Source organism: Gymnoscopelus microlampas, assembly GCF_963454915.1.
Source record: "Gymnoscopelus microlampas genome assembly, chromosome: 16".
Lineage (NCBI taxonomy): Eukaryota > Metazoa > Chordata > Actinopteri > Myctophiformes > Myctophidae > Gymnoscopelus > Gymnoscopelus microlampas.
The window spans coordinates 36,287,518-36,299,832 of record NC_139953.1 but is presented as its reverse complement, the minus strand read 5'-3'; the positions used below and the strand labels follow the sequence as shown (position 1 = coordinate 36,299,832).

General features: G+C 43.8%; 1 protein-coding gene across 4 annotated transcripts in view; it reads left to right on the top strand.

Annotated features, from left to right (window-relative positions):
- mdn1 (midasin AAA ATPase 1) overlaps positions 1-12,315 on the top strand; it is a 122,260-nt gene that overhangs the window by 99,664 nt on the left and 10,281 nt on the right. For all 4 annotated transcript variants that reach the window (XM_084083172.1, XM_084083171.1, XM_084083170.1 and 1 more), the window contains exons 84-94: positions 505-707; positions 1,483-1,644; positions 2,786-2,923; positions 4,283-4,418; positions 5,375-5,553; positions 5,904-6,038; positions 6,747-6,897; positions 7,981-8,270; positions 8,508-8,669; positions 11,018-11,122; positions 11,739-11,946. In XM_084083172.1, the coding sequence (XP_083939298.1) occupies positions 505-707; positions 1,483-1,644; positions 2,786-2,923; positions 4,283-4,418; positions 5,375-5,553; positions 5,904-6,038; positions 6,747-6,897; positions 7,981-8,270; positions 8,508-8,669; positions 11,018-11,122; positions 11,739-11,946 (1,869 nt within the window). The remainder of the gene's footprint in view (positions 1-504; positions 708-1,482; positions 1,645-2,785; positions 2,924-4,282; positions 4,419-5,374; positions 5,554-5,903; positions 6,039-6,746; positions 6,898-7,980; positions 8,271-8,507; positions 8,670-11,017; positions 11,123-11,738; positions 11,947-12,315) is intronic.

Genomic DNA, 12,315 nt, shown 5'->3' with positions numbered 1-12,315 from the left:
GCCTTATAAAGATAAGGAATAAAGATAACAATATTTTATGTTTGAATGTGAAGCTGAAAAATATATAAAACTTGTATATTTTGAGCTTCCATCACTGTGATGACCACTGTGATGACCACACCGCCCACTTCACACTGGGTGTGATTTTTGGGGCGGTGTAAGTGAGTGAGTAGCCGCTCCTATAAGTGGGTTTGGGACCCATCCGTTTTTCTTTCCGTCGTGAAAATGTGTCTTTCGCTGTACTGTGATTGGCTGATTGGTATTCAGACCCTTTGCTCAGTACTGTGATTGGCTAGCGAGACGCATGATGAAATTAATAACTCATAAATATCACCACTCACTTCAAAAAGAATATTTTTTTTTTAAAGTGAGCTTCCATCGCTGTGATGACCACTGTGACCACTGGAGTGGTAAGGGACCTGGATATATGTTGTGATGACCACACACCGCCCACTTCACACTGGGTGTGATTTTTAATGCCCTAATCTGCCATTCATCTTCCAGAGAGCGGTGAAGAGGATAGGGAGGAGGAGGAGGAGGAGCCTGTGGAGGACCTGCTGAAGCCAGGCCATCTGAGTGGTCTGCTGGAAGAGGAGCTGGCGGGTGAAGTAGGCTCTCTGTGCCTAGAGGAGACGAGCTCTGGGCTGCGCGGTCTGCTGGAACGCCTCCGAGCGCACAGAGACTCCTGTCAGCCACAGCAACTCCAGGTACAGTATGAACTAGGGATGGGGACGATGGGAAATTTATAATGATATTATCGCAATAATCTAAATATGTTTAAAACTTAAAATGCCACTTTTGTTAACCACTTGAACCACGAGCATCCCTATTCTGGGGGGTAAAGTTTGCCAAAAACAGCAGATCTATAAGCTCATAACGCGTTGCGAGCTTGTAGATTTGCTATCAAAAGCTAATTCATCCTAGTGTATGACGGGGGACAATTTCACGATAAATTGAAATCTCTGCGATACGATTATTCTTAGCTTTTCTTTGTCACGATAAACGCTAATAACGATTATCGTAGTGTGAACAGTCACCCACATCAGCGGTTCTCTTACTTTTTCATGTCAAGAACTTCCAAATCTGGGACATGGATGGTTTTGGTTATAAGTCCACTTGTTTCTATGATGAAAGAGCAAGTTAAAATGAGAATATCTTTCCGTGGTTTTGTCTGCTCCGCGGACGCTATTGTTAAATTAGTTTCGGTTTGTTTCGAGTAGGGAACGCGTAAATGTGTGTACACGTTATGACGAACATTCACGACAGATTCCAACGCAGAGCAGAATCTGTTCTTGAGAGATTAAGGACTTCCAAATCTGCGAGCTTGTACATCTGCTATTTTTGATCATTTTTTTGGGAAATCTCGAATAATTTTGAATTACGAAAAAGTTTGAGAACCACTGATTTATAAGGCAATAAAGTAGAATGGGCCTCGGGTCTTAATGTCTGCTGTGTGTGTTGTGTGCATGGCGGTCTCTTCAGGAGGTGGACGAGGCGTGCAGGATGCTGGTGCGCGTGGAGCCCATGCTGGGGGTGTACTCTGACCTGGTCCGCTACTACATGGCCATCTCGCTAGGAGCCCACAGGAGCACCGGGAAACTACTGTCTGTGCTGGCTAGCATCTTCACCGAGCTCGCCCAGAAGGTACGCAGATGATATCGTCGCTGTCGGGTGGAAACCGTGTATGTCCAAAACGGTTACTCTTCAGGAAATATGAGGGGGGGGGGGGGGGGGCGGTAACCTGTGTTCCAATGGATCCAATGCAGTTGTTATGTAGTCACAAGCTCTTGTTAGTACTTCAAACTTTTTCAGAAATAGCCGATTTACAAGCTCACAACACGTCGATCGCGTTGTGAGCTTGTAGATCGGCTATTTTTGCTTCTTTTGTTTGACACTGTAATATAACTACGTATTGGGCATTCATTTAAATTTTAAATATGGAGATAGAAGGTTTCTGCCTGACAGCAACAATATGTTAACCAAGGTTTGCAGGACGAAAAAAGAAAGATTCCTCCACAGTCCACAGTGATTAGGACCTCCAACCTTTTACGGCTGTTAATTTCATAACAGTGTGTTATAGGTTTTGAATCAGGCGCATCTGTCCTTCCATGCATGCTGTCGATCTACCATTCTGTAAAACATCTACGCAGAAATTAATATGCCTATTTAAAATCACACCCAGTGTGAAGTGGGCGGTGTGTGGTCATCACAACATGACTCACTTAAAAAAAACACAAATGTGTTTTTTTTAAGTCCATACTGCTATTCATAGGGCTGCACATGTGTCATGTCTTTCGCTAGCCAATCACAGTCCTGAATTTGCAAAGTCAGCCAATCACATTACAGCTAGTGGTGATGACACTAGCTGTAATGTGATTGGCTGACTTTGCAAAAGTATAGATTTGCATTGACTGTGGAAGGGTTAGCGTTGTGGACTGCGTTGTAGACTATTGGCCAATCACGGTGCAGGATTGGTCACTGTCCAAACCTCACTTATAGGGGGCGGTTACACCGCCCCAAAAATATTATGGAAAACACAATGAAAACAAGGCATAGTTTAGCTTGAGTTTGTCAGCACCCTCTGGTTGACAAACGTGTGGACAGAATGACATACAGAATATACACAAATACTTGTACACAGACAGTACTGTAGATTTGCATCGCTTCACGACTCAACTATTGTAGAAATCTCAAACACGCTTTCTTTCCTAATACATATTGTTGTGATACAAAGAAAAGTGAGCCGTTCCATCGTGTTTGATCAGTGTGTCGTGTTTGTTCTCAGGGTTTCTGCCTGCCTCAGGAGCTGATGGCAGGCGGGGATGGCGAAGGGGCCACGGAGTTCCACGACTACGAGGGGGGTGGCATAGGAGAAGGAGAGGGCCAAAAAGATGTCAGCGACAAGATTGAGAATGAAGACCAGGTGATTTACACTTGATAATATATGAGCATAATTTGTATTTTTATTACGCTATAGTAATTGTAACTTTGATTGCTGGACATCCAATTTGGTTTCTGAATTTTGCCAAGGTCAGTCATAAGTGCAAGCCTTTTTTGCTTGTGTTTTGAACAATGATTGTTTCTTACAGCACAAATGGTTTTCTTAACACATCGTGTGCCAGAGGTTTATTAAAATAGGGTACGTTCAGTGCCAGCATATCTTCCATCCACTTAGGTTGATATGTTTTGTGCTGTAGAAGCCCCGACGCGGAAGTGCATGTAAACAAAGCGTGCGTGCGAGACGGCGGAGGGTCCCGACTAACGCCTGAAACAATAATATTTCTAACACGATCCTCCATTGCAGAGTGATCGCCGATCGAAAACGGCTCACTTCCACCATGTTAAAAAGAAATGGAGATATTAAGCTTTTAGTCAAGGAGTTAACATTGGAGCGGCCGACCGGAAGCATTTTTTGACATGGATCCACTTCCGGCCTCTCCTTCTCAGAGACTCCTTGGATGATCCTAAAGTTTCGTTTGAGCGCCCCACATGGGAAAAATATGTATAAAAAAAATGGGGCAAAAACGGTCCGGACCGTTTATGGCACATAACGCACAGCTTCTCAAAAACGGTCCGGACCGCTTATGGCACTCAATATGTTAAGAAAGCTGCACTAAAAATATAGTTACTATTAGTAACTGTGACTGATGCTCCATCGTATGACGGTGTCACAGACCGGAAATCCATAGGCCTCCATCCGCTAGGGTTTGTCTATGATTGGCACATCGTAACGAGTCTGGTCTGGAGCAGCATCTCTTATTACTGCAAAGTATAAATTGGTTAGCTACAAGCAGTGGCGTGCACAGACATTTTGAGGGGCGGGTGCTCAAGTAAATTATACTTTTTTTTGTTCGACTTGGTCTGCTCTTTTTTCCCTCTGCACCTATACCTCTTTGCCAAAAATAGCCGATCTACAAGCCCACAACGCCTCGCAGCGCGAGGCGTTGTGGGCTTGTAGATCTGCTATTTTTGGCTAAAGTTCTCCTCAGAAAAGGGATGCTAGGTTTCGAGTGGTTATGGTAAAAAGAAAAATCATATCACATAAAGATTTGGCGGACCCCCTGTAGTAACTCTGAGGACCCCCTAGGGGTCCCGGACCCCCTGTTGAAGACCCCTGCTGTAAACTGAAAACTTATATTCAAAAGGGCAAAGGGCAGGTGCTCTAGCACCACCTAGAGTCTATCTGTGCACGTCCCTGGCTACAAGCATAGTTGAGTTGGGCACTGGGAGAAAGGCAAAGACAAGACCGTAGCGCATCATGGTTCTGTCTGTGTCTTGGTAGGTGGAGGACACCTTCCAGGAGGGCCAGGAGAAAGAAGAACAGCAGGACAAGAGGAACATCGAGGAAGAAGACAACGCCATCGAGATGTCGGAGGACTTTGACGGCCAGATGCACGACGGTGATGAAAGAGAGCCAGGTGGGTTGTCAACGTGAAATAACTACCATGTTACCAAACACATGCCTTCCATTTACACAGTCGTTGTAAGTCACTTTGGTTAACCACATGAACTGTAGCATCCCTATTCTGGGCATATCATAATAGGTGAACATGCAGTGGAAATGGGCTTTGTGAGCTTGTATATCGGTCAAAGAAGTCAAATAAGTATAGATGGTTTAACCTATTAAGACCGGGAAAGCCTATACGTTGTTGTACCTGAAAAGAAAAAGTATCTGTGTCATTTTAGTGTTGCTATGTATGTAAATAGTAACAGGAATTATTTCAATTTCTTTTTTAAATCGGCCTCAGGGCTAAATGGGTTAAGAGTGTCAGATAAATACCTCAATGTAAAAGTAATCTCAGTCTTTCTTCGTCAGTATATTTAAATAGATTTAATTGGTGGTCCTCCTTAGGTAATATAACTACAAATCTCTTGGGTGCCATGTTTGACCGCTTGGGCGGTTATCATCATGAAATACTAATAGCTAACCAAACACATCACAAGAAAGAACAAGTTGTCGTAAGAACTATTTAAAAAATAAATTAATCACAGGGTGAAAATGCCTAATTTTGTCTGTCCGTAAACCAGTGGTTCTCAAACATTTTCATATCAAGGACCCCCAAATGAATGTGTATTTGGCAGTAGTGCTGCACAATTAATCGAAAAAAGATCGTGATCTCGATTCAGACACCTATGCAATCTCGATTTTAAATTATTAAAAAATATATATTTTTTTATATTTACAAGAGAATCGTGTGATAATCGTGATCTCAATTCTTATGGAGGAAAATCGTGATTCACATTTGAGCAAGAATCGTGCAGCAGTACAGCAGACCTATTTGACAGGCAGACCTCCATCAACCATTCGTAAACCGATAAAGTTCTAAACCTAACCACAAATCTCCCGGCTTGTGTCTCTTTGCCCCGTTTGCAGGTGAAGATGAAGAATCAGAGTCAGACAAGGAGGATGATGAGGAGCTGGACAAAAAGATGGGCGACCTGGGTGACGGCCAGACGGACACTCTGGACGAGAGGATGTGGGGTGACGATGAGGACGACGAAGACCAAGATGGCAGCGACAAGGAGGAGGAGGGGGGTAACGGCATGGACCAGGTACGTGCAAGGGTTTCGCCATTGTCGGGATCAGATGTTGTTTTTTTGGCTGTTATTTAACCACATCAAGCCTAGCATCCCTTCTCTGGCCAGGTGATAATAGCGGGAACATTTGGTGCGAAAATAGTATAATAATATCTACTTTTGGTATAGAGATTTCGTGTACAGGAAAAAAAAAGAGAGGCCCAAGTACAGACCCTTGGCCTGGGGGACCCCGGTCAATGAAGTAAATAGGGTTTAAAGTGGTTTAAGGTGTGCTCTGAGAACTATTAGACCATAATACTGACACGGTGGCAAAGTGTCGATTTGTTGTGACGACCAGTCCATCTAAACTTGGTTCGTCTCCTCAGGGTGAGTCTGAATTAGTCGCCAAAGATGACAACCTGGACGCCGCCGAGCCCAATAAAGACCAGAAGAAGAACCAGGACAAAGACGATCCGATGGACGAGGAGGACAAAGAGAAGATCCATGAACAAGGAGATGAGGTAATGTTTTGGGGGGTTTCCAGACATTTACTGCTGTAAATTAGGCGTAACTCTTGATAGTGCCAGTCTCTATAAACGCTTCACTCAGCTAGACATTGGCGGGAATGAAACAGCCTTCGTTGCTGTGGGTGAAACATCAAGATTTTAAGATGTTCCTTCATAGTTGGATGGTATCAGGATTGGTTTCAAATCAGTAGGCGTAGGTTTGTCAGCACAGGTTGTCTCCACTGTTTCAGCAACTACATTTAAAATTAAGAAGACCTGAAGCCCATTCTACAAATCTATTCTAAATCTTAACAGTTTTCTGACAAACGTACAGTATGATGCTATATATCAATGGTTCTCAAACATTTTCATGTCAAGGACCCCCAAAATTAAATGTATTTGGCCGCCGACCCCCATCTCAAAATATTTTGTTCCAGGGACCCCCAGAAGCAAAGATTTGAGTTAAAAATGTTCTCTTTAAGAAAATAATATTCAAAGATTTGCAAAAATGTTCATGATCTTTCAAAAAATAGCAGATCTACAAGCTCGTAGCGCGGCACTCGGTGCCGCGCTACGAGCTTGTAGATCTGCTATTTTGGAATAGCCAAAGAAATATAAAAATGACACAGATGCGTTCCCGGTCCTAATGGGTAAATTTAGACGTCACCAGATGTATCAACGCGAGACTACCGTAATAACTCTTGCATCCCTTTTTTTCTGCAGAGGGAGTTTGATGAGAACGAGGTGGACCCCTACTACGGCAAGCAGCAGGAGAAGAAAGCAGACCCGGAGGCCATGGACCTGCCGGAGGAGCTGAACCTGGACCAGGAGGAGGAGCAGGGTGACCAGGACGAAGGGGACGGGGAGGGAGACGGTGAGAAGGGTGAACTATGGTCACTATGGAGGCACCAGAACCATGTAGAGAGAGAGTTACTGTACAACACTCCCATAGACTTCCGTTGTCAATGGAGAATATTCATAAGATATTCATTAGCATATTGCCAAAAAACAACCTACAGTTGATTTGGAATGGGAAGCTCTGATCTTGATCAAGCGATAAAGTGGATGTGAAGCCTCCTCCCCACTTCCGTTTCGTCCTTACAGTCGCCCCAAATTTATCCTAATAAAAATCGAAATAATCTATACTTATATAGCTTGCAGCTTAGCAGAAATGGAAATAAAATGTGGTGTAGTTCCAGACTCTATATAGCTTTCGGAGATTTTGGAATAGCTGTGTGGCCACGCGAGACTAGTAGAGTTCCAGCGTGAAACTCTCTTAACTCATTAAGACCTGGAACTTTGTCATTTTTAGATTTGAGCTAAAAAAAACATTATTTTACACTTTGGGCTATTCAAAAATAGCAGATATACAGTACAAGCTCATAGCGCGGCACCGCGTGCCGCGCTACGAGCTTGTAGATCTGCTATTTTTGAAAAATCGTGAAAATGTGTGCAAATCTTTGAATATATTTTTTTAAGCGAACATTTTTTAACTCAAATCTTTGCTTCTGGGCCGGGGGGTCCCTGGAACAAAATATTTTGATGGGGGTCCGCGGCCAAATACATATAATTTTGGGGGTCCTTGACATGAAAAAGATTGAGCACCACTGATATAGAAACATACGTTTTTCAGAATACTGTTGAGATTTAGGAGACATGTAGAATTGGCTTCTGGTCTCAATGGGTTAATGGGTGTTTATGAAGCACAGTCAATACACGAACCACATGATCACGTCTCGGTGAGACGAAAGAGTGTCATAACTCTCTTTCAACAGGTCTGGGAGGCACTATTATATGTTGTGGCTGGATCTGCATCGTTTTGACAACAGAACTGTAGAGAACGCAGAAGTCAGCTTGCGAGGCTGTTTTTACTGTGCGACACTGTCGCACACCGAAGTAGAAAATAGTTGCTGAAGTGTTTAATGGAGGTTTTGTTGTTTTCCTCTTCCCCTTCCAGAGGAGAACCCCTTTGACATCGAGGAGAAACCGCCCAACCTGGACGAGAAGGAGGGCGGAGAGAAGGACGGGGAGGAGGACGACGGCGCAGAGGGGATGGAGGAGGACCAGCCTGGCCAACCGGGCGAGGAGAAGGACCAGGAGGCCCAGCCTGAGGAGAAAGAGGAGGGAGAAGGAGAGGACAAGGATTCTGCCGAGAAACAGGAGGAGGAGGAGGAGAAGGATGAAGGGCAAGAGGCAGGAAAACAAGAAGATCTGGCCATTCCAAATGACAAAGGACAGAAGCCTAAAGTACGTTTTGTGAGCTTGTAGATCGGCTCTTTTCACCATTTGTCAGATGATAAGTATAGAGGACTTATGTGATTGTTTTAATAAATGTTTGTCAATTTGACACATTTTTTTTTTGTAAAATATTTACCACAAATTGATTTCTATCATGATTCATTTTACATTTTAATATTTGGCATTATAACTGTTACAAAGCTACAGAGCATTTGTAATATGTATGGCTCTGTCCTGTACTTCCAGGAGGAGGACGAAGAGGAGGGGCCCGGTGAGGATGAGGAGCAGCCGGAGTCTGCGGAGAGGAAGGAGCACAACACAGACGGACAGACTGGAGAGGAGAACGTCCAGAGTGAGACGGCTGTGGAGCTGGCAGGAGAGGCCTCAGAGAGAGACCAGGCTAAAGAGGTTTGTCACCATGTGTTCATTTTACTCAAGAGAGAGTACAAAGTTACATTGAGTTATAAACAGTTTTTTGTTTTTGGTCTCAGGTTGTTGTTCCACCAGGAAGTGATTATTATGTATTATTTTCTTTTCATTCATAATAATAATAATAATACAACTTTATTTATATAGCACCTCTCAAAACTGTGTTACAAAGTGCTTCACAAGGAAAACAAGAAAAGAAAACGGTAACAAAAAAAAAAGGATTAAAACAATGCAGAAAACAATGCAGGAATGCACAGGTACAATTCACTTTCATACCGGTGCAAAAAAAGAAACAGTGGAGATAGACTAGTAGTATAATTGACTAGGAGTGGGGATTAAAAACTAATCTATAAAAATGGGTTTTAAGGAGGGATTTAAACCGCGGGACCGACTCAGTGAGCCTGATCTCCAGCGGTAGGGCATTCCAAAGAGTAGGGGCCCTGAAGGCGAAGGCCATACGACATTTAGAATTTAACTGACCTTTTGGAATGGCCAGGAGCGCTTGATCTGAGGATCTCAAACTACGAGTAGGCACATAGGGGGGGAGTAGGTCCGAGATATAGGCTGGAGCAAGACCTAGCCTAGCCTTACATGTAGTGAGTAGGATTTTAAAAGTGATTCATAATTTGTATCGATGTATCGAGTAACAAAGGATAATGAACTCTTTCACTGCCAGGAATTAATTCATTATTTCATCTGTCTCCGGTCCCCTTGCCACCGAAAACGGCCATTTTACTGTACCTGTACTTGAAAAATCACACCCAGTGTGAAGTGGGCGGTGTGGTCATCACAGTGGTCATCACAGTGATGGAAGCTCACTTAAAAAAAAGAGTTTTTTTTAAGTGCATAGTCCTATTTATAGGTTATTAATTTCATCATGTGTCTCACTAGCCAATCACAGTGCTGAATAAAGTCAGCCAATAGAGTCAGCCAATCACAGTACAGCTAGGGGTGTACTAATGTAGAGAGGTGTACCATTATGGGCCAATCACAGTGCAGCGAAGGGTGTACTAATGAGGTGTCCCAACCCCACTTATAGACGGGTTTCATGTTTGTAAACATTGAGAGGATATGACCGCGCAGAGGAGGGGGTAAGCCAACTAAGCCTATAGAGGGCGCCATTACCCGCAGCAGCTCTGGTCAAATGTCCATTCATAAAATAAATGATCTTCACCGGGTTTAATGAAAGTAGATTAAATTATGCAGTTTGTAATACCTTGTTTACTCAATAAAAATGATTTGTTGGAAGTTGGATCTGTTTGTATATAATAGCAGCATTATGCCTATTATGCCTATAATAGCAGAATTATTACATTACATTACATTACAGTCATTTAGCAGACGCTTTTATCCAAAGCGACTTACAATAAGTGCAATCAACAAAGGTAGGGAACGAAAGCTACTAATCACCAGAGGTTATAAGTGCATTTTCTGCAATAACAAGCAACCAAGAGCATACCTAGCGCTAAGGTAAAAGTGCAATATATCAGCTACCTATTTCCTTAAACAGATGAGACAAAGTAGTCAAATAACTCCCGAATATAACAACAGAGTGAACGGCGCAACAATTCGTTTCCCCCAGGCATGCGCAGATTGCGCATTCTGCTCTGTGATGACGTTGCGCGGAAATCCGTCTATTGGGGCGGCTACACCGCCCAAAAAACATGGAATATTCTCAGTGACCTCCGGTCCTCACAGAGATCGGCTCATTACACGCACGGGTGTCCGGTAGTATAGGGGGGGAAAATTTGCCAGTCGCGATCCTCTATTCCAGAGCTATGGCCGTTTGAATGTGGCTGAAAAACAACAGAAACATGAAAGGTGCCTAGATTTTTTTAGTTGTGATCACGTAATTTCTGGGTGTACTCTTCTTCGGTGGTGCCTGGATCATTCACACAAAAACTGGGGTGGCGTAATTCTCGTCGTTGGCAGTGAATGAGTTGAGATAAAAGTTCAAGTACTTTTGGAGGTTTTAATCAAACGGTACTGTATTCCGTCTGATGAGTTTGTAACCAGAGGGTCGCAGGGTCAAGACCTGTTCAAACATCTTTGTGTAACACATGTACTGTATTGTACTGGTGTGTTCAGAGCCAGTTTCTACAACCCATAGACTCTGGTTTAAACCACACCACAGAGCAGCAGGATGGTGCAACACACCAGTCCACTATCTGCACAGTGGCTGGACCTGCACTTCCACACAATAAAAGCTTGTTACGTCACTCTGGATATTTGCTAAATTGTAGATGTTGAAACAGATTCTTGATTCTTGTTTGTGTGTCATCCGTGCTCAAAGACTTGTTGTTTCCTTTTCTATTTGTATTTGTCAGGAGCATGGCAGTGGGTCGGCCGATGCCAGCCAGTCAGAGGGCCACCAGTCCAAGCTCATGGCCAGGATGGCTTCTCAGAGACACACTCCTCAGAGCAAGACACAGGTATGTACAGTGTCCTGGGATGAACGCTGAATGTTTCGTTAAATGCATCACTATCTGTCATCAATCTACTGATTAATCACTTAAGCCCTTTATACTTTGTCGTACAACAAATATGCGACAGGTTGTGAGCTTGTACATTGGCTATTTTAGGCAATTTTTCTAAAATGTGTGAAAATTATCTATCAACATCTAGCACAATTATCAGGATATTCAAGTTGGCTCTAAAAATATAACATCAAACCCCACTCACTAGTGATGTGCGGGCTGACCCGTAACCCGCAGGTCCCGCGGGTTGAACCACGGGGCGGGTTATAGATTACGATGCAATTATCGCGGGGCTGGCGAAGCGGGTCAACCCACGGAAGAAAAGAAAACACACCTTCTCTCACCCTCCGTCCCCCCCTCTCTCTCTCTCTTTGGAAAGCAATTGAATGGACTTGCTTGCGGTTATTTATTTATTTTTTGGCGGGTTGCTTGATTTATATTCATTTTTGCTGGACGGGTTGGGGGGGGTTGGGTTCCCGTGCAGGGTGGGAAGCGCGGGTTATGAAAAAACGCGACCCGCGCATCACTACCGCTCACTGTTTGTCCTGTTCCTCCGTCACCTACACTTCAGAGCTTCAAGAGGAAACCTGGCCAGGCCGACAACGAACGCTCCACCGGGGACTACAACGAGCGCATCAACAAGCGCCTGCGCACCGTGGAGAGTTGTAAGGACCGGACGCAGGACACGCAGCAGCAGCAGCAGGGCCAAGCACAGCAGGAGTCAGACCTGTACGAACACATCAAACAGGGCGAGACGGCCTACGACACTCAGACATACGGTCAGTGGTTGTTTTTCGCTGTGCTTCAGTTGAATGTCGCAGTTTGGCCTTTTCAGCCTTCAGCCGGTAGAGAAGTTGTTAAAGAGAACTAAAGTTAAATCAACAAGTAGTCTGACCTGATGGCTCAATGCACTAGTATGCTACGTTTGTAGCCGAAGGGTCACTGGTTCAAGGCCCACCCAAGTGGCATCTGTATCAGTGGTGGAAAAGGTACTCAAATGTTTTACATTTGAGTGCTGCGACGCGTTGTGAGCTTGTAGATCTTCTATTTTCAAATAGCCTAGGTATAATTTAGGGCTAAAGTGATTAATGTATGTTTTATAATGTAATGATTTCTATCTGCAAAGTAACTAGTAACTAGTAAAGTTT